The 21,579-nt window shown below is 40.7% G+C and overlaps 3 protein-coding genes across 4 annotated transcripts in view; 1 reads left to right on the top strand and 2 right to left on the bottom strand.

Annotated features, from left to right (window-relative positions):
- Positions 1-145: 145 nt before the first annotated feature.
- Positions 146-3,566, top strand: Sra1 (steroid receptor RNA activator 1). Its single transcript, XM_021150648.3, has 5 exons — positions 146-817; positions 936-1,061; positions 1,781-1,977; positions 2,727-2,835; positions 2,967-3,566. The coding sequence occupies exons 1-5, from the start codon at positions 757-759 to the stop codon at positions 3,170-3,172; spliced, it is 699 nt and encodes a 232-aa protein (XP_021006307.1). The 5' UTR covers positions 146-756; the 3' UTR covers positions 3,173-3,566.
- Positions 3,567-4,601: 1,035 nt separating this feature from the next.
- Positions 4,602-7,944, bottom strand: Eif4ebp3 (eukaryotic translation initiation factor 4E binding protein 3). The gene is made up of 3 exons (XM_085833571.1): positions 6,234-7,944; positions 5,062-5,235; positions 4,602-4,926 (listed from the first exon to the last, which is right to left on the bottom strand). Exons 1-3 carry the CDS (start codon positions 6,334-6,336, stop codon positions 4,898-4,900), a joined length of 306 nt encoding a protein of 101 aa, XP_085689697.1. The 5' UTR covers positions 6,337-7,944; the 3' UTR covers positions 4,602-4,897.
- Positions 7,945-11,668: 3,724 nt separating this feature from the next.
- The window catches only part of Ankhd1 (ankyrin repeat and KH domain containing 1), a 98,888-nt gene continuing 88,977 nt past the window's right edge, over positions 11,669-21,579 (bottom strand). The window contains exons 30-34 of one of the 2 annotated variants that reach the window (XM_021151054.2): positions 16,296-16,469; positions 14,889-15,143; positions 13,712-13,860; positions 12,439-12,603; positions 11,669-12,178 (exon numbers count right to left, since the gene is read on the bottom strand). In XM_021151054.2, the coding sequence (XP_021006713.1) occupies positions 12,119-12,178; positions 12,439-12,603; positions 13,712-13,860; positions 14,889-15,143; positions 16,296-16,469 (803 nt within the window). In that variant the 3' untranslated portion in view covers positions 11,669-12,118. The remainder of the gene's footprint in view (positions 12,179-12,438; positions 12,604-13,711; positions 13,861-14,888; positions 15,144-16,295; positions 16,470-21,579) is intronic. The other variant, XM_021151055.3, reaches the window with a different exon arrangement.

Genomic DNA, 21,579 nt, shown 5'->3' with positions numbered 1-21,579 from the left:
CATAATTAAGGCATGATTCATAATGGAAGTCTGATTTCATTCATTCAGCAAACAGTTTAATTTCTTATTTCTTTTTATTTATATGAGTACACTGTAGCTGTCTTCAGACACACCAGAAGAGTGCATCGGACCCCATTACAGATGGTTGTGAGCCACCATGTGGTTGCTGGGAATTGAACTCAGGACCTCTGGAAGAGCAGTTAGTGCTCTTATCCGATGAACCATCTCTCCAGCCCCCAGCAAACAGTTTCTAAGAGCTTTTCTATATCAGATGTTAAATAGGCCTATTTGTAAGGGTTCCTTCTGAGACTTTCAGAGGAGAAACAACCAAATAGAGAAGACAGAAGATACCATGTAGTCTAACCAGGAATTATCAGAGGGTTATACGAACTCAGATGATACTTGTCCTAGGCATTTCAGAAGGCTTCTGAAGAGTTGACATATCTGAGTACTGAAGATGAGCTCTTGTTAGCAAGCCTAGAGAAAAATGAATGTAAAGATGCATTCATTTCAGGGCAGTCTACTGATGTGACCCTTTCAGAGGTGGACAGACGTGGTTTGCTAGGGCAGGAACTTACTGTGTTTGAATTTGCTTCTGAGAGCAAACAAGGAGACATTAGAAAATATGTTTGGTATCCCGTGATAAAGTCCCAGATTAGTCAGTTGTCCTTTAATGAACGGGGGCGGGGCTGGGCTCTCTAGGCAGCTCCTCCTATACCACCAGGCGACTTGAGTGAGTGAGCTACCGCCCCGGAAATGATGCGCTGCCCCGCTGGCGGTGCGGAAGTGGAGATGGCGGAGCTGTACGTGAAGCCCGGTGAGCACGGCCGGCGGGCTGGTGGTACTCGCCCTCTCCCGTCCCCTCAATCCCAGTGTATCCTTCGTTAGTCTGTTGGGCTCCTGGTCTCGTTTCACACACTTCCTCGCCTTCGCAGGCAACAAGGAACGCGGCTGGAACGACCCGCCACAATTCTCCTACGGGCTGCAGACTCAGACTGGTGGACCCAAACGCACTCCCCTTACTAAGAGGGTTGCGGCCCCACAGGATGGATCCCCTAGAGGTGGGTGAGGGCTGTGGGCAGAATCCTGTACCAAAAGGAAAAGATGGTGTCTGGGATAAACCTGTCCCATCGGCCTATTTTCCTCAAGGACTCCATAAGAAGGGTTGGGAATCTACGGCTCAGCGCAGGCGCTTTTTGTGCTTGATCTTTTTGCAGCTCTGTTAAGTAAACGATATGTTGGATAAAAGGACTCCAAACTCTCATTTAGATGTTTTCAAATATTTCTTGCCTAGATTTCTTCCCAGGATCATATAGTCTTTGTGTTATTTACTCGTTTGTTTAATCACTATTCACTTGTTAGGAGACTGTCAAGAGCCAGGAACTGTTTGAATGCAAACTGAAAAGAAGTGAACAAACAGGAATTTTGATTCCACACTTGCTCGAGATAAAATGACACGTGAAATATTGGCCTAGTTCAGAGACTTAAGGAGTTTGATTTCTTGAGTTTGAGTTGAGCCTGGTCTAAAAAACATTAAACTCAGGTTCCATGCTATGTAGAGCCAATCTTTAAAAAAATAAGAAAGGAAGGAAGGAAGGGAAAATAGAATTTGAAGGGGTTTTTTGATAGCAAATACCGTGCAGCCTATTTCTACATTCGTGGCATGAAGATAATTTGTAATTGATTCAATGCCATGAACAAAGTTAAGTGAAATGAGAGGATAGGAATTAAATGAGCATTGCAGGGGACTAAGCCTTGTTGCTTGATGCAAACATTTCAGCCCCAGAAACTTCTGGACCACCTCCAGTGGATCATCCACCTCCATCAAGTAAGGCTTCCAGGCCTCCGCCCATGGGGAGCTGTCCTGCTACTGGTGTGGAGCCCCCAAGTTCCCCAGTCATTGAGTCTGAAACTCTGATAGAAGATGTGCTGAGACCTCTGGAACAGGCATTGGAGGACTGCCGTGGTCACACAAAGGTAGGCCCTGGCACTTCAGGGGGTGGAAAGGATTTCTACCCAATCAAGTATGGTTCTTAAAAGACAGAGTTTCTGATGCCTCTTAAGCAATCTCTCCAAGTCTTTCCAGGAAAATGGATACTGATGTCAGAGAGATCCTCAGGACTTTTGAAGGATGCTTTGTGAATGATATATATAAAATTTTTGTTTTTGGAGACAGGGTTTTTCTGTGTAGCCCTGGCTGTCCTAGAACTGACTCTGTAGATCAGGCTGGCCTCAAACTCAGAAATCCGCCGGCCTCTGCCTCCCAAGTGCTGGGATTAAAGGCGTGCGCCACCACGCCCGGCTAGATGAGTTATATTTAACTATTAGTGAGTTATAAGCTTCTTTATTTTTGTAATAAAGCCATTCAGAATATACTGTTGATTTTGTACTCTATTTTGAAGAGACAGACAAGCTTTGTATGAAGATTTCTTCAGCTCTGTAGAGGCAAAGGATTGAAGCAGGAAGAAGCAGCAGGATAGTCTGCTCCAGATGTTATTTGAACAGTAATATTAAGATGAGCCCGAGGGCCTGAGGCGGCATTGAAAATTTAATATTCTTGTCGTGTATGTCATTTGTCTTGGGAGGACATTGGCTTTATCATATTTGTAGTGGAGAGCCTCTAAGCATTAGGTAGAGGAATATGAACTCTAGTGACTAAGAATCAACCTCCTGAGCCAGAGTGAGCACATGCTAGTAGCACTGAGCCGGATGAGCTTCTGTTTCAGAAGCAGGTATGTGATGATATCAGCCGACGCTTGGCGCTGCTTCGAGAACAGTGGGCTGGAGGGAAGTTGTCAATACCTGTAAAGAAGAGGATGGCACTGCTAGTGCAAGGTATGGGTGGGGGTCCTTTTTCCTCCCATTGATGGCTGAATTGGTGGTAAGGTTTTAACGGATTGGGAGGGGAGGAATGGAAGACACAATTTTTACTGCTACTTGCTTGCTCAAACCCTGTCTCTCTTTAGAACTTTTACATCACCAGTGGGATGCAGCAGATGACATTCACCGATCACTCATGGTTGACCACGTGACTGAGGTCAGTCAGTGGATGGTGGGAGTAAAAAGATTAATTGCAGAAAAGAGGAGTCTATCTTCAGAGGAGACCAAAGAAGAGAAATTTACAGTGGAACCTGAGAACCAGACAATACCAGGCTTCCAACAGCCATCATAATGCCTGTGGCTCCCCAGACTCACTTCACCTGACTTCCTATGCCTTAGTGTGGAAGGCTTCTTCCTTTTTACCACCAGGGAGACTATTGGTCTTGTGGGTCTTGACCAAAGATCCTATCTAGGCCACTGCAAGATCACTTGTTATTCATGTACATTTCAATAAACATCTCAATGGTGGGAAGTGGGTAGGAAAGATGAGCCATTCTGATGCCAGACTGGTTCTTTGTGGTGTCAGCTTCCCTGCTCCATGGACACTACTGCTTGTCTCATTCATCAAGAAGGGCCTTGATAGGGATAACTATATTGCTACCTGCTCTTCTCAAAATTAGACGGAAAAGTGTATTTATATTGTGGCATGGTGTCTTTGCATGATAAAATTTCAGTCTGAGAACAGATTCAAACAACTGGAAACTTCCTGTAGAAGAAATCAACCCTTTGCTGTATCTCTGGTGTATTGCTATAGAGAATAGAACCAGTGCTTGGGTTTTCTGCTATTTAAACCGAAGGAGAAAAAGACAAGATTTCTGCATTTCTGTCGAGTGTAGCAGCATATACCTGCAGTCCTAACAGTTGAGGCATGGAGGCAGGAAGAGGAGTTCAAGGTTACGCTGTACTACAACTACATAGTGACAGCCTAAACTACGTTGCTATCCTATTTCAACAACTAGATTTCTGATACATGAGGTCAAATCATCTGATTTTCTGAATAAGGTGATGCCTAATTTTGGGTTTCAGTGTAGACCCTAAAGAAAGATTTATGTTTATGAGTGTTCTGTCTGCATGTATGCCTGCACACCTGAAGAGGGCACCAAATCCTATTGCACATGGTTGTGAGATACGGTTTTGTTGCTGGGACTTGAACTCAGGACCTCTGAAAGAGATGCCAGTGCCCTTAACTACTGAACCATCTCTCCAGCACCATCCCCAAAGCCTGGTCTACAAAGTGAGTTCCAAGACAGCCAGGGCTACACAGAGAAACCCTGCCTCGAAAACCAAAACAAAAGAAACAACAGCTGGGACCAGAAATATACTTGTGGTTATGTTGAGAAGAGGATATAAAGTTTCCAGCATTGAACTAGGGATTGGTACTTAGTAAGCAGAAAAGGCAGGGCAAGAAATTGGGGATAACTATTAGGTGAAACAGCATCTCTTCCAGGAGTCCAGTTTACAAATGGCTAGGGAGGAGCTGCTAGAACAGTCCAATTCCAGGAAGGCTGCTGCCTGGAAAGTCAGGAACTGCTAGACCTTGGCAAGGCTCAGGCTGTTATTGCTTGTGCCTGGCAATTCCAGTAGCCTTCCCTCAAGCCTTGATTGCTGCTGGAAGTGGGCCAGAGGGAGCTGGAAACACTTCCAGCCTCTCAGCCAAGGCTGCTGGGTCCCTCAGATGTGCCGCTGTGAATTTAGCACTGAGGACAACAATGGAGCCAAGACAGTTTTTTGAAAGTTTACTAAGCAGCCAGAAGATGACATACTCTGCTCCCCAGTGCCAGCCCTGAGGGGAAGAGGTTTGGGAGAAATATGTATAGACCAGGAAAGCTAAAGGCTTGGAGGCTGCCCACTGCTATCCCTGGTCCAGCTGCCTCAACTAAAGGAAGCCCAGAACCAACAAGTCATTCTTTTCTGGATTAGATGAGGCCAGCTGGCCCTTGGATACCCAGGAAGAGGTGATGGCAATAGTAGGATGAGAGCTCCTTCCATTACTCCATACAGGTCATTTTGCACTAGATTACATGTCCATTTCAAACTGTTCGTCATCTGGGGAGAGAAGGCAAGAGAATAGAGTTAACCCACCTAAGGGTTTGTAAACCCAGCTAGCACAGGAATCACTCTTAGAACTGAATCCCAACTCCACTTCACAAAGGCAGTTAATAGTTGATACTATTTTCTTACCGGTTATCTCTTCCTCTGTCTGCTTCTGTTCCTTCAGCAACTCCAGCTTGGAGGGTGGTACTGCTGGGAGAGTTGTGACCCCGGGAATCTGAGGGAGGCAGCAGGGAGGTGTCCGGGCAATGGGTGAGTTCTTGCACTCCAGCAGGAACTTTCTGTCGTAGATGATCCTGGTGCCTGTGAAGGGGTAATGATTGAGGTTAAGAGTCAGGAACTTGGACAGATTACTGTCCAGCTAGGATTCAGCTGGCAAACCAAACTACAAAGGACTTATGCACCCAACCAAGTTCAGTCTAAGCATCATTAAGGAAAGTTGAACATTCTAGCTAGTCTATTGTAGAGTGCTTTAGGCTAGGATGGTGGTGGTGGTGGTAGTTACAGACTTGAGAAGGAACACCACACTTTAAACCTAGGTACTTGAGGCTGGTAGTCTACAGTTGAGTTCTCATTGCTTTGCTGTATAAAGTAGGGCCTAACTCACCTCTTGCAAAGGAAGCTGAATTCCTTAGTAAACATGATGGCCCACCCACCCATCCAAAGTCCTTCAGGGCTAGCCTCACCCACAGGAATATATGGCCAGCAAAGTGTCCTCAAAGAGCCCTGCCCTGTTCTTGCTGCTCCCTTCTGCTTCCACATAGTAGACACCTGTTTGCCAGCCCAGCAGCTTATGATCCAAGTGCTACAGCCACTACATAATAGTTGCTGCTTTCTGTTGAGGCCACCTTCTATTGCAGTAGTTCTCAATCTGTGGGTTGCTATACAGGGGGGCTGGCGTGGGGTAGGTGTCAAACAACCCTTTCACAGGGATCGCCTAAGACCACCAGAAAAAAACAGATGTTTCCATTATGATTCATAACAGCAACAAAAATAACTTCATGGTTGGGGTTCACTATAACATGTATTAAAGGGTTACAGCACTAGAAAGTTCTATTGGGATCTAGCACTAGTGATTTTGGTGCCGTATTGGCATGGAACACAACAGAATTATTCCCCAGAATCACCAGAAAGTTATAAGGCAATGTTCCACTGCTTTGAGTTTTTGGGAAAACAAGTTTCAAATAGTCTTCCTTCAATGCTGTAACTTGAAGAGAAGTCTGAGAAAGCAATGCCAAGGTCGACCCCACCTCACCCTCATACTGGCCCACAGAGCACAGACCCCTGCCCTGCCTGCTGACCTCCCGGGGTAGTGGCGTATAGTGTGCCGCCAGGCGTGGTGCTGTAGCCGTCTGGCAGCCGGTCCCGGCACCCTGGAATTGGGCAACTCGTGGACGTGGACATAGCAGCAGGAAGGCAAGAGCTGGTGCCTTGAAAGCGTGGAGAACAGCTCTGAGGTGTAGGCAGTCACAGCAGGCAACAACTAGAATATGTCACACCCGGGGCAGGCCACTGGCCAGTCAACTTGAGGGCTCCACCCACCTGTTCCGCCCACGGAACTCTCAGGCTTGGTACTGTCTGACCCAAGAGACGTTGAGAAGTTTACTTATTTACTCGTTAGACTTGGATGTTGGGAGGAGTAATGTAGTACTATTAACCACGTTTTATGATGAAACTATGCCCACAGGAGGGGAAGACAGGATCCCATTTGAGTGACTTCAGAGTTTGGATTCTTCCGCCCAGCTTTGTGGTGCCTCTTGTACCAAATTTGTTGTACTTGGTCAAGGTGTCCTGATGTCCTGCCCTTGAGCATAGCAGGAAGGTCAGTGGGTTTTTGAATATGACACCTTTAAAGGTCAGTAAACTGGAGAATGGAGTAGAGGAACACAGTAGCCAGGACATTTAGAGAACAGAGGCCAGCACTTTGATCAGATGTAACAAGCTGAGGGCTTAGCAAGGAAGGCTTAGCTGTTAAGCTCTCTAGAAAGGAACATCAAAGAGAGCTGGCCTCAGAGACTGGATTTTATTTATTTAGAGTATTAATTTTTAGACAGGATCTCATTGTGTAGTCCTAACTTCCCTGAAACTTGGTATATAGACCAGGCTGGCTTTGAACTAAGAGATCTATCTGCCTCTACCTGAGTGCTAGTCTTAAGGGCATGCACCACCAAGCCTGTCTGAGGTTGGATTTTAAAAAAATATTTAAGCATAGTGATTTGACAGGCAATTCCTACTAATGCAGAAGCTGCAGGTTCTCAGAATCACACTGAACATGGCGAGTGTACATACATTTTTTTATTCCCCAAATGGTACTGGAGTCTCTTACAAAGTGACACATGTCTGAGCAGACTGGATTATTGTCTGATAATTTCACTTTTAAGCAAACTGAGAAAGTAGCCTGTTGGTTCTGAGTAGGGGAATGGAGTAGAGAGGATGGTGATACTGCAGATGAGTCCACTGGACAGTGACAATGGAGCCAAGAGAAGCAAATGAAATTTAGATACACAAAAGAAGGACAAAGTGGGAGCCAGTGATGTCGCTCAGCAGATTAAGGTACTTGCTGTCAAGCCTGAAGATCTAAATTCAATCCCTGGGACGTTGTAAGTGGAAAGAGAGAACCAATTCCTGTAAACAGTCCTCTAATCTCTACACAAGCACAGTGACAAGCACATGTCCCTCCCCCAATAAGTGTAATAAAAACTTAAAGGTGAAAGATAAAGTGAACTGATCAAGGGCAGGCTGAGGAAAATGGAGATAAGCTAGGGTAACACCCAGTCTCCTGGCTTGGGAGTCTTGTAGCTGGAACTAAAAAAGGGAAAACAAAAGGGGGTATGGCTTATATTAAGGAGTGAATACTGTATGCAGAATAATAAGACAGAGTACTATAAGGAGCTGTAATAGACTCAGTCCAACGGGAAAACTGTGTCTAATTATTCATATGTGAATGGAATGAAATACAAGAGTATGGATTGTGATCAGCTGAGAAGATGCAGTGCAAGAAAAGGTTTTTTGGTTTTTTTTTTTTTGTTTTTTTTTGTTTTGGTTTTTCTAGCACACCAGTTTTTAATTAAGAAAGCAATTCACCAAAACAGACTGGGAAAAAAAAAAAAGCAGAAATAGAACTATAGGGGCTGGCTGTATGTGGTGGTACACTCTTTTAGTCCCAACACTGGGAAGGCAGAAGAAGGCAGATCCTCAAGATTGAGGCCAGCCTGGTCTACATAGTGAGACAACACAAAAACTATAGGGGCTGAAGAAGTAGCTCAGCTGGCAGAGTGCTTGTGTAGGTTTGATTCCCAGCACTACCAAAATGAGAACAAAATCCAAACAAGTTCCAGAGGTTTTCAAGGAGTGATGTGAGGTTTTCCTTCTTTGAATCTCTATTACAAAATAACAGCAGGATCACTACTATTGCTTTCCTTAGGTTAGTTTTTCTATAATATACTGTGGGCTGCAAGGGCTAGGAAACTAGAGAGAAAGCCGAATTCCACACCAACACAAAGAAAGCATCAGAAGCTTAAGTCCCTAATCACCAGTTCATAGAGAAGAAAAACAACCAACCAAAACCCAAACAGAAACTGCCTAGGAGATACAATTAGACTTATAAGGCTAACACCAGGCAACTCCCATTTAAGCAAATAGCTTTGAATTCCCAGTAGTGCCACCAAAATAAAGCAAAAGAAGCTGGGTCTGGGGGCACATGCCTTTACTCCCACAAACGGGTAGGCAGAGGCAGATGGATCTTGTCTTTTAAGTGAAAAGTACCCATAGACAGTTTGAAGTCAGCAAATGTCTTCATGGTCTTGTCCTCTAATTTAGGTCTCGAGGCCCAGGCTCATGTTCTCTTTGATTATTTTGCTATGGAAGACTTCCTATCTTGTTCAGATTGGTATTGAGTTCCTAGGCTCAAGTGGTTCTCCTGACTCAGGACATGCCACTATGCCTGGCTTCATGACCTTTATTGGATGTGGAATTAACACACTTAAGATTTTGATATTTAAAACCCCCTTTCCACATTTATTTCCGAAAGTAGAAAGTGAAGGTAAAAGAAGACCTAGCCTGTGTTCAACTGCCAAATCACTGAGAGTAAATAGAAAATGCAACATCATCACAGCCCGCATCCCAGGACAGGGTCCTCTGGGGAGGTACTGTTTGGTAGAAGTACTTCTTGCTAGTCGTAGAACAAGATGTTCAGAAGCTGTTTTCCTGCAGGCTTGTTTGCTGCTTCTGGGTTTACAACATGGTCCAAAGGTCTTCAACACTAGGACAGAACCATGCATAACAAGCCCTCCCTTTTGGCCTTTTGCTGGGGAGGTGTTGTTGAGATAAGTGTCTCATGGAGCAGAGGGTGATGTTAAAATCCTACCTCTACTTTGTAACTGCTGGGCACACAGGGGTGCACTATGATGTGAAACTCATATGATGCCTAGCTTTCCCCTTCTAAATCCTAATGTAAACTGAGGACAGACCTTTTGTGTAATTGTATTTCAGTTGGGAGGGGGATAAACAAAAACCATAGGCTTAAGATTTCTTACCTCTGGTTAGAAGAGGCCACCATTGGCTGTCCAACTCTCTTCTTTGGTCTGGTTAGCTGAGGTGATGGAATTTCTCCCTTGAGACCAGGGACTGAAGAAAGCACACTGGCCTATAAAAGGGCAAGTCAGCACACTGTAGCCACAACGGTTTTAAAGAGGTCTAAAGCAACAATCATTTTATTATTGAACTGAACACTCTTTGAAAGAAGTGGATCTAGAACCTTGAAGATACAATTTTATTCCTTGCAAGATCTTTTAGTCTAATGGAGTTTGACATGTGCCTTACTTAGCAGGATGTTTCTTAAAATCTTAAGGTCTGTCTCACTGTGAGTGTGTATTATTTTGTTCTGCTTCCACTGGTCTCTGGAATAGGTTTTTGATTCCACTCATCAGAACCAAACCTCAAAACTCTAAACATTTCCAGTATTCCCAATGCCATCCATCCATTTTCATTGACAAGAAAAAGAAGAAATTCTGTGTTAGAACTACAAGACTCCTCTGGGTTAATTTAAGTTTGATTTCATGTTTAGATGGGAAGTGTGAAGCCCAGAAAAATGAGATGACTTGCCTATGAGTCACAAAGGTGTAAGTGACAGAAATGAAAATAGGGTTTAGTCCTTTAACTCTAACTCTGCTGCACCCACACTGCCTCCCTCCATCCCGTGTATGTTTGGAAAAGAATCAAGTTCTTACCTGAGCTAGGTTTTATCCAATGTTCAAGTTGGTAAAATAGCAGTAAAGTAATGGCAGGAAGAGGCAGGAAGAGGAAGAAGAGATTATAGCAGGTAAAATAGGGCTGGGATTAGGCTACCAAGATTCAAATAGAGAGGAGGGCGATGTTAGTGAAAGGGAAGGGAGGAGGGTCTCCCCAGGAGTTCCTTCTACTGCACAGTTCCCTTCTTCCTAATTCTCTAGAGGTTTCTCTTTCCTTTCTCTTTATGGGTTCTAGTTCCTGACCTGAGACAGAATTTCTTCTTCTGTTGTGTTGAAGGCTTAGAAATAGATTTAAGGGTTCCTCCAGATTCCTTGAATACTTTATAAAAAATTAATGTAGAATAAAACTCACCTTTTTGTTCTATTGAATAATTTACTTAAGACTACACTTTTCTATTTTAAACAAGAGTAGTCTCATTTATTTCACTAGTTCTAGGTGATTATTTGTTATCAATAGGAGAATGCTGCAAGATATGTAGGTGATCAAAGGGATCATTCTGCCCTAGAGTGAGATGACCTCGAGAAGACAATAAACTTCCCACAAGTGATACTTTCAAAATTCACTACAATAGAAGATAAGAAATGAGCTTAAGGAAACTTTCTCATATGTAAAATGGTATAGAAGACCGAAGGAACCAGTTACATATTACACAGAACTAACATGATATTTTTGACCTAGTGATGGCTTAGGACACAGGCATGATTAAGAACTTTTCATGGCTGTTAGTGTAGAAGAATGCTGCTTGCATGAGTCTCTGCTTGCTTGTTAAGCACACGCGCGCACACACATATGCGTTCTCTTTTGCTTTCTCTCAGTCCACAAAATATTGTTTTCTTTTAAATAGTTTATAAAGCTGGGATACATTAAAACAGAATTAATGACCATGTTTCAGTAGGAAAATCTTTTCTCTGTTGTGTCAGATTCTTGGCACACAATATGGTTTAGCCAATCTATTCCTGTGTTTTTGTGATTGATTTGTTAAGCATACCTTGTTCTTCATTTTTGAGGCCATTGAACTAAACCCAGCACTAGTCTTCTATTTATAAATATTACTCAGAGTCACCATAAGTTGCTAACAGAAGTCATCCCTTCCCCAACTTTTTATGTCCCAACTCAAAAGCCAAGAAGCACAGAAGGAACACAAAGTGAATGATTTGGGTATTCCTAAATCTGTTCAATGTAAAGCCTAAGGTTCTTACTGACATAGTCATGATCCTTAAAGAGCAAAACCTATTAAGTGGCCTATTTGCTAATGTCAGCTAAGATAAACTATGGCTTGAATGTTCTCATATTTAATAAGGTAAAAGATAGGAGAATAAGAAATAGCTAACAAGTATTAGCAGTGCTTTTATGGCTGTCCAAGACGCTACAGTGTTAAATGTGAAAAACATGTTACAAATAAATACAGCATTAGCAATCTAATTCAATGATAGTGGATTAGCTAGTATCTTCATGACCACTGAAAGGATCACACCCCACTCCTAAACACTGTTCATTTTTTTATTGAATATTCTGGTAAATATTTCACATTAATACAGGCTACATTAAGTAGAGCCGCTATATGACAAGAAATTTACTCATAATTTTTCCTTTTAAGTATGTAAACAATTATACATGTATTTTCCACCCTAAAAAGTTGAAACATGTAATTATCTAATTCTCTTCTGCACACAAGTAGCATTGATATGTTGAGCCAAAAGCACTAGGTTCATCTGATCTCAAGTCAAAAGTGGCTTAACTAACCAGAGAACATTTTCAGGTGGATAGGAAATCATTTTTTGTTCTTACACAATGGGCAATCAATTTTCCATTGCTAAAGCCTCAGAGAGTATTTTAGATAGGCACATTAAAAAAACAAAACAAAACGAAAAAACCCAGAGTTCTTCCATAGTCATAGGTTTCCCAAACAAGGCTAAAAGAGGAAAGACCTTCTAACTTAGTTGACATATTTGAGATGCATGTTTCCAATATGAGGTGCCCACGTGCCAGGCCAAATCTGAAAAGGGGGAGGAAAAATTGGAATTTCTAATTAGGAATCTTTACACATTTGTGAAATGAATATATAAATTCAATGGCAATGCACTGTTTCTGCCTAGAAAGAATACACATACAAGAAATAGAATGTTTAGTAGCATCATCTTGATAATGAAAAACTTAATTCAGATTAATAGACATTATTTAGATCTTACATTTCCCATCAAATTCAAAGAGTCACATGACAAATCTAAAATTGGAAGAGCTTTCAGCCTGTTTTACCTGCTGGGCTTCAGTGCATTCAGCTGAATTCTGGATAACTTTTATCATAGGATTCCAAGCAGGATCTGGGTTGTGAAGTCCATTGAACAGTGGGCCCCCTGGAACGTCAGCAAGCTGAGGATGAGAGGGTATAATGGTGCCTCCATACATGGAAATCGGCAGGCCCTAAAACAGCAGAAAAAAAAGTCTTACTCATGAAATGCTGACAAATAATGATCCATTAATACTGCGACCTCTCTAACGCTTTTTTCAAATAACTTCAGAGGATTCTATTAGTATATCATGGTACAGGATGGAGAAATCAAGTGTTTCATCTACATTTGCAATATTTTTCAGTAAGAGAGGAGAAAAACAAAAAAACAAACAAACACAAAAAAATAAAACCAAAAGTAATCTAATACAAAATTACCAGGAACTTTCCCCACACTGGATGAAAATATAATACACTATATTTTCTCCTAGTTCAGCTTTTTAAAAAAAAGATTTATTTATTATATGTAAGTACATTGTAGCTGTCTTCAGACACTCCAGAAGAGGGCGCCAGATCTCGTTACAGATGGTTGTGAGCCACCATGTGGTTGCTGGGAATTGAACTCAGGACCTTTGGAAGAGCAGTCAGTGTCTCTCCAGCCCCCAAGCTCAGCTTTACTAGTAAGTTTAAACTAATAAGAAAAGAAGCCAGGAGATGGTGGTGCACGCTCTAAACTCAGTACTCAGGAGACAGAGGCAGGTGGATCTCTGATTTAAAGGCTAGCCTGGTCTACAGAGTGAGTTCCTGGATAACCAATGCTACACAGAGAAATTCTGTCTCAAGCCCCTATCTGAACCCACCGCAAAAACAAACAAACAAACAAAACAAAAACAAACAAATAAACAAAAACCCAACAACAACAAAAAAGTAATTTTTCATAGTGTTTACAACTATAATCTGGCTATTAGGCAGCCAGGAAGCTGAAAGAGCACAAAAGAAAACCAAATTTTATAGCCAGTAGAGGGTAGAGGCCTCCTTCAAATGTGTGGCACAGAAAGCAAAGCAGAACTCAAATCTCTTTAGAAGGATAGAGATATCTTAAGGACAACAGAGGGCAAAGTACTATAATACATACAGTAGTACCTACTCTTAAAACTGAACAGAAGACCTGACAGTACTAGAAAAAAAGGGTGATTTCCACACAAAGTATTCCTTAACAAGTGACTATAGTGTCTGGCAGTGTATCAAAATTACAATGACATAGGTTGACTCACTGTAAAAAAAATCCACAAAGCCACTTACCATTGGCTGGTGAAAAATGTTAGTGGGAGCTACCATTCCTGAATCATCTCTCTCCATTGGCTGATGCTGGGAGAATGTGCTTGGGTCTGATAACTGTTGATGCATTGGATGGTTTCCTATAACAGATTGTGACCAACCTGATAAGCCTTCTAGAAAAGAGAATTGAAAACTGTGTTGGGTATTTATTTAGGTAAAACAATAAAATATTACTTTTTTTATATCAAATTTTATCAAAATAATCCTCAAGAGTTCCAAGAACATTTATCACAGTCTGGCAAGCCACAACCAATCAATCAAATACACAAAACAAGTTCCTAGAAAAACAGGTGAATACCCTTGCATATTCCCAATTCATTATCTGAAAGAACTCAAATAATCATCCTATTCTGCACTGGAATCCTTAAGAGAGGAATTATGCTCTGAGTCATATTCCACTTGAGAAAAGAACCCACTCTGGTAGCCCAGGCTGGCCTGGAACTCATGTCAATACTCTTATCTCAGCTTCCTGAGCTACCATGTCCAGCTGAATCTTTTACTCCTGATAAATTCAATATACTGCCTCAAAAACATTCTAGACATGAATCCTTCAGAAATATAAATACCTTTCTTTCACTGAATGTTGAGTGTAGAAAAAGGATTTTTCTTCTTCTTTTACACGTTGGTATGTTGTGTCTGTGTGCCATAAAGAACTAAAGTTTTTTCGTTCTATGTGCTGCTATTAGAGAGCCAACCCACAGTTTTATGTAGTCAAGACAAGTGTTCTACTTTTGGGCTGTATCTTTAGTCACTGTGTAACAGCACAAGTGGGACATAAAATTTCCTGTGTAACTCATGCTGATCTTGAACTGGTGATCCTACTGCCTATGGTTCCTGTGTGCTGGTATTATATGTGTGTACCAATATACACACACTTAAGTAACTTGTGCATGTCCAAGTATATGCGGATGTACACCACCTGCATGCAGGAGGCCATAGAGGTCTGCAGAGGGATCAGATGCCGTGGAGTTAGGGTTACAGGCAATTGTGAACTGTCATTTACTCTCAAAGAGCAACAAATGCTCTTAACCACGAGTCATCTCCTCATGCCTTCTTCCCCTACCCCTGCGAATTAAGTTTCAATGGCAAACTCTAATAACTTACTCAAAATGTCTTGACAGAGAGGGTAAGATAATTGTACCTGACATAGCATTGACACCAAATGACCAGATCCCACTGTGTCCAACAGGAGCAACAAAACTGGTCCCTACAGGCGCTTGTGCAACAGAGCCTCCTTGCCGAATCCTGGCCAGCCTCTCTGTTCCAATGGGAGGAGGTATCTTTCGATCCTGACTGGCACTGTTTCCTTTTGGTTGTTGGCCCAATGTTGGAGGTGCTGAAGTGGCTGAAAGAGGTGAAGATGATCCCGAAGAAACAGATGGAATAGGAGAGTCACCTGGTGGCAAAATATTTCTCTATTGTTTTATTACATATAAAAACTAAAGGAATATGAGAAACCTTGTAAAGACCTATTCCAACAACATAGGTTCTGTAAAGAAAAGTTCATTTAAAAGGATAAATTATCAAATTCTATAGCCACTGTTTAGACTACTTCTACCTGAAGTTAAGTATAAAGAACCTGTGAGACTTTTTTTCCAGTGGAATTTGGACAAAGCTAGAAAAGAATTTACTATTTTACTAAATAATCCACTAAAAATATAATTACAACTTCCGTTTACTGATGGAGTGTTTAAAGAGTACTTAGATTACTGTTGTGAAACACCTGTGCACTTGTTAATTCTTTCCATTTCTATAGCCCCCACTTTTCCATATGGAAGAGAAGCTAAATGTTAAGTGATAGAAATTAAGTGATTCGTCAATGGACTTAGGTAATACATGTAGTTTTTCTTGTCACAAAGGCGAATTTAGACCAGGCACAGTGCTACATGCCATTAATCATGGTACTCTGAAAGTAGACCGATCTCTGTGAGTCTGAGGTCAGTCTGATCTAATTAGTAAGTTCTAGGATAGCCAGGGTTACATAGAGAAACCTCATCTCAAAAAACCAAGGGAACAAACAGCTAATAAGAACTATTTCACTACAAAACAAACAAAGAAAGAAAGCAGTAGCTGTAACTGTAGCTTAGTGCTAAAGAATTTGCCTAATTATGTGCAAGGCCCAGAGTTCAATTCCTAGAACAAGGTGGTGGGGGGAAAAAAAAAAAAAAAATATATATATATATATATAAATGACATCAAATAATTTACATGTTCTAAATATTGAAATAAGTGAAAACAAAGGACAATAATACATTCATAAAATACAAAAATAAGTGTGAAATCATACCAGAATGACCACCTACAGTCAACTTCTTTTCAAAGTTGAGAAATTTCACAACACTGCCCTTACAGGGGCCTTTTGTAAACTACAAAGTATATTACCAATTCTTGATCCAAAGTCCCAATGGAACATTTTTGGTTTGATCATATATAAAACATGGGTATCTGCATAATGCTTATTTTACTAAAACACTACATTGTACCCTGAAACAAATGGCTTAACAACTTATTCAAGATTCTTTGGAAAGAGTTTCTCTAGTATTCCTACATGTGTTTGAGGCGCTTGTCCAAGGGTGGGGAGAAAAATGTTGTCTGTTGAAACTAGGAGTGCCGACAGGTGCTGGCCCTTGCAGAAAAACTCTCGTCCCTGGTATGCCAGAGAAACTTGTCAGAGGAGCAGCAGCAGATGCGGAGTTGCTTGATGGGTCAATAGATGGCAACCCTGAAATAAAACAGGTCCAAGATATCTAGTTAGTAAAGGGTTTAAAACAGGAAAACATTTATTAATATTTGTTTTCAAGATAAAGAAGCATATAGTTTATTTTTCATAAATCAAGAGAAAATGTATGTGATACTTTATTGCCAAAACCAATCTTTTAAAATTAGAAGAATATCACCCAATATCTCTATAGGAAAGTGAGCACAACGTTTAAAAATGGAAGCCATCTGAAGTATGTCCTAGATAAATTTTCAGGCTTTTGTTATTGAATGAAACATAAAATGAGACCATATTGTATCTGTGTACCTGCTATTTGCCCAATAAGGTCTCCATCTCTTTTGAGGAAAACCTTTAAGTGTTGCTAGTAATTTACAAAGCTATCGCAATTTCCAATGAAGGTAAACAAGAAAAATTAGCAATGTTTCTTTCTTCACAAAAAAAGAAAAAAGTCTACTAGAATAACATTAATTTCAGTATTTTCATAAATAAAAACTGCAAACTATATCAAGCTTCTATTAGTTTGTATAAATCTCAATTTAGCACTTTTCTTAAATTCCACTGATTTTCCTAATAAGTACTAAGAATATGAGACGATGTTTTAGAAAAATATGGATAAGTACTCATTTCTGGGCCATAAGTACTTTTTGTTTTTAAGGTTTTTTTTTTTTTTAATGTGCATACCACATAAATATGAGGAGACCATGAATTCGCAAGTTGGGTCTCACAGTCTACCATGTGTTTTCTGGGGATTAAGTTTAGGCATAGTGGTGACGGGCCATCTCCCATCAAAGAAGTAGGTATACCCATGTCCGACTTTATACTTAATAGTTTAAAAAAATTTAAATTTATTTTATTTATATATATTAATCTTTTGCCTACATGTATGTATGCTTCCTAGTGCCCTCCGAGGTCATTGAGTGTGGTGGCACACACTTTAGTTCTGGCCCTAGGTAGTCTGAAGCAGGTGGCTCTCTGTAAGTTCCAGATGAGTCATAATTATAGATGTGAGACACAGTCTCAAAAAAAAAAAAAAGGGAGCTGGGCGATGGTGGCGCACACCTTTAATCCCAGCACTTGGAAGGCAGAGGCAGCCGGATTTCTGAGTTTGAGGCCAGCCGGGTCTACAGAGTGAGTTCCAGGACAGCCAGGGTTACACAGAGAAACTGTCTCGGGGGAGGGGGGAAGGGAAAATGTTGAATCTGAAACTGGAGTTACAGGTGGCTGGCTGTAAGCAGCTATGGATGGAGCAATAATAATTCTAAACTGTCTGCTGAGCCTTTTTTTTGTGAATGGTCTGGATGGAACTCACTATATAGACCAGAGTAACCTTGAACTCTACCTGCCTCTGCCTCCCAGGTGTGTTATACTTACAGACATATGCCCTCATGCCCAGCCAAAAAAACTTATCAAAATAAAAACTTATCAAAAATAATCTTGCCAGGCAGTGATGGTGCACGCCTTTAATCCCAGCATTCAGGAGGCAAGGACAGGTGGATCTCTGAGTTCAAGGCCTGCCTGTCCACAGAGTAAAGCACCAGGACAGCCAGAGCTGCAGAAAAACCCTGTCTCAAAAAACACAAAAACAAAACAAAACAAACACAAACAAACCTTAAAAAGATACTTTTAAACAATATGATTTCTCCATTATTAAGGAAAATACCTTTGGTATGTAATGCATATGTCCATTTAAAAAGTATTAAATTGGGGGTGGATTAATGGCTCAATTGTTAAAACACCTGCTGTATGATCAAGAATATCTGAATTTGATCCCAAGTACCCAGGCTCAGTTGTATGCACACAATAACCCTAGACTGGGAAGGCAGAATTAGGAGGAGCACAGGGGGTTGCTGGCTAGCCAAGTTCATCAAGGTTCAGTCAGAGATCCTGTCTCAAAAAATAAGGATAGAGAAGGACTGGTGATATGGGTCAGCAGTCAAAGGCCTTGCCATCAAGCCTAATGATCTGAGTTTTTAATCTCAGGAACCTATGTTGGGGAAAGAAAGCTAACTCCTGCAAGATGTCTTTTAACCTCCACATTGTGCTCTATTAAATGTCTATATGCAGACATATATCACATACATCACACACACACACACACACACACACACACACAAAATTATAAAATATATGTAAGGTGGAGAAGGACAGAAGAGATGAAAGAACAGAACTCTGCTGTTCTTTCAGGACCCGAGTTTGGTCCCCAGTGTGTCTGGTGGCTCATAACTGATTGTGACTCTAGCACCGGGGAATCTGACACTCTTCTTACCTGAGAACAGCGGCGTGCAGGCACATAAGTACACATGCACACATAAATAAAAAATAAAAGAATAGCTGAAGAGTCACTGAGGAGGACATCTGACATTTATCCCCAGCCTCCCGGGGTATGTGCATACACTGCCCCCCCCCCCCAATCTTCTCCCCATAAGGAAAGTCAAAGAAAAATATTTTCTATCACTAACACTGAGTTTTTCTTTCACACTAGGAATTCTGAAAATTTCTACTAGATTCCCAAATTGAAGTCATAATAGATGGTTACCTCAGAAAATTTTAAAAAAGTACACAATAGTCTTACAAAGCTGTATTTCTATTTGAAAAATAACAGTTATGTTTTGCTGAAAAGACAAGTAAATCTAAACATATCTGAAATAAAATTTAAGGCTATACCATATCCAGAACAACATAAATTAGTATTGTACAACTAGCAAAAGGGTGCCATGGGCTAAAGAGCAGTTTTGCAATAGGAAGAGAAATATTGAGCAGCAGCAGTGTTTCTTTCTTTACAATTATTTTTCATTATGTGTTTTTGTGTATCTGTGTATGTGCACCTGAATTCAGAAGAGTGCTTCAGATCTTTTGGAGCTGGAATTACTATAGGCAGTTGTGAGGCACATGATATGTGTGTTGGGAACTTAGACCAGGGCCTCTGGAAGAGCAGCAATTGCTCTTAACAGATGATACATCTCCCAAGGCCTCAACAGTGAGCAGTGTTTCTTTTCTTTTTAAAATGATTTACTTATCTTTATTGTGTTTTTTAAAATTAGTTTTTCAATTTTTTTAGGTTTATGGGTGTTCTATCTGTATGTTTGCATATGCGTGCCTAGTGCCTGTAAAAGCCAGAAAAGAGTGTTGGATCCACTGACACTGGAATTGTAGACAGTTGTGAGCTACTGCTACTTGGGAGGTAAAAATTGAACCCTGAGTCCTCTGTAAAAACAACCAGTGCTTTTAACAGCTCTCTCTAACACCCACATTTTCAATTAAGACAGATCTTGCTATGTAGTTCAGATTAGCCTGGAACGTGTGATTCCCTCTATTTCAGCCTCCTAAGTACTGCAATTACAGATGTATGCTACTCTATTTAGCTCTCAAATGATGTTATTTTCCCCCCATGTTCTGAATTTCAGACACATAAGAATTTCTTATTTTTCAGTATAGCACATATTAGACTAAAATTTTGCTCTTATTCTCCGCAAAGTAGACTTCCTCTTTCAAATATCTTCAAACCAAAATTGGTTTCCAGTCTATATTTTTTCTAATTTTTCAGCAAATAATTGTTATTTTTTCTTTGACAATTTTATATATATATGTGTGTGTATATATATATAATATTCCGATTACTTTCTCCTGTGACAATCATTTATTTCACTATTACCTCTGCCAGTCTTCCTTCTTCTTTACAAATCTTTCCCATATTCACAGGGTTTTGTTTAGGGTCCTAAAGAATTTTAAAAATGCCATCTGTATGACCCTGCATTTGGAACCATCTGAGCCTGATAGGCTCACCAGTGGGTACAACTGGATACTATGCCTACCCCTCTCTTAGAATCTGTTGGTTGCCAATAGAGAGAAGTAAGTGTAAGGAGCTCTGAGAGCTCCTTCTCTACTCATAGGAGCATCTAATTTTTAAGTTAGGAAGTCAAAGCCAGACACAGTGGTTAATGCCTGTAATTTCAGCACTCTATGGCTGATATAGTAATACTACTACAAGTTTAAGGCCAGTGTGATTACACAATGAGACCTTGTCTCCAAAAAAAAAATCTATTAAGAGTAAGCACATGGGCTCTCTGGAGAGATGGCTCAGTGGTTAAGAGCACTGACTGCTCTTCCAGAAGTTCTGAGTTCAATTCCCAGCAACCAATGGTGGCTCAAACCATCTGTAATGGCCCTCTTCTGATGTGTCCAAACAAATAAATAAATATTAAAAAAAAGTTGTTTCATGAAAAAAAAAAGTCAGCACATGACCAGAATCTCTTTTAAGCAGCTTCATCTAATGGAAGTGCCATTGAGCACCATTAATGTAATAGAAAGTACTATGAACGATGGAGCGGTACCCAAACAGTATGCAGTTCTAACGTTTTCAGTCAGAGAAACAAATAATCACTATATTTTTAAAAAGTCTATTTGAATTTGTACTTGAGGAATAGTTGCAGGCATAAATGTGGTGGTAACTTGTCCACTAGTGACAGATGAGGAAGACACAGAACTACCAGTGCTTGTCACAGAGGAAATCACTGTTGCTGGAGGACTGGTCTTAGGCACACAAGCAAACAACTGCTTTCTGACTGATGAAGGAGTCCGGAATTAGTCATACATAGTTGCTGACTGGCAGCAACTACAGAAGAAACAGTGATAGGACAACCGGCAGTAGCCAGTCCAGAATTATGCCATGAATCCTTTTTTTCTTTTTCTTTTCTTTTTTTTTTTTTTGGGGGGGGGGGTTCAGGACAGGGTTTCTCTGTGTAGCCCTGGCTGTCCTGAAACTCACTCTGTGGACCAGTTGGCCTCGAACTCAGAAATCTGAAGCCTCTGCCTTGAAAGTGTTGGGATTAAAGGCATGCGCCACCACTGCCTGACGCCATGAATTCTTTTTATTATGACATCAACTTCCAAAAACGTGGATCAATATAAGGTATAACAGTATGCCTTACTGTTAGGTACAGAATAAATAGCTTATTTTATGTAATTTACATATAGCAATTTTTGCATTTAAGCAGCATTAATTAAAAGGCATTATTTCTGCAAGGTTAGACTGTATTAGGTACAAAATAAGTGCCTATTAGCTTGAAAGGTAAGTTTTGACAGCCCCATATTTAGCTACAATAATACTTAATGA

The sequence above is a fragment of the Mus caroli genome, unplaced genomic scaffold (genome assembly GCF_978045245.1).
Source record: "Mus caroli unplaced genomic scaffold, Mus_caroli_1 scaffold_19, whole genome shotgun sequence".
NCBI classification, from domain to species: Eukaryota; Metazoa; Chordata; class Mammalia; order Rodentia; family Muridae; genus Mus; species Mus caroli.
Note: the sequence above shows the minus strand (reverse complement) of the source record. Positions and strands in the feature narration are given on the sequence as shown.

Excerpts from the sequence above, each read along its gene's own strand:
- Sra1 (XM_021150648.3), top strand. The coding sequence starts at position 757 with ATGATGCGCTGCCCCGCTGGCGGTGCGGAAGTGGAGATGGCGGAGCTG. Across the intron at positions 818-935 it reads GGAGCTGTACGTGAAGCCCG|GCAACAAGGAACGCGGCTGG; the intron begins GTGAGCACGGCC and ends TCGCCTTCGCAG. Across the intron at positions 1,062-1,780 it reads ACAGGATGGATCCCCTAGAG|CCCCAGAAACTTCTGGACCA; the intron begins GTGGGTGAGGGC and ends CAAACATTTCAG.
- Eif4ebp3 (XM_085833571.1), bottom strand. The coding sequence starts at position 6,336 with ATGTCCACGTCCACGAGTTGCCCAATTCCAGGGTGCCGGGACCGGCTG. Across the intron at positions 5,236-6,233 it reads ATACGCCACTACCCCGGGAG|GCACCAGGATCATCTACGAC; the intron begins GTCAGCAGGCAG and ends ACCCCTTCACAG. Across the intron at positions 4,927-5,061 it reads GACAGAGGAAGAGATAACCG|ATGACGAACAGTTTGAAATG; the intron begins GTAAGAAAATAG and ends TTCTCTCCCCAG.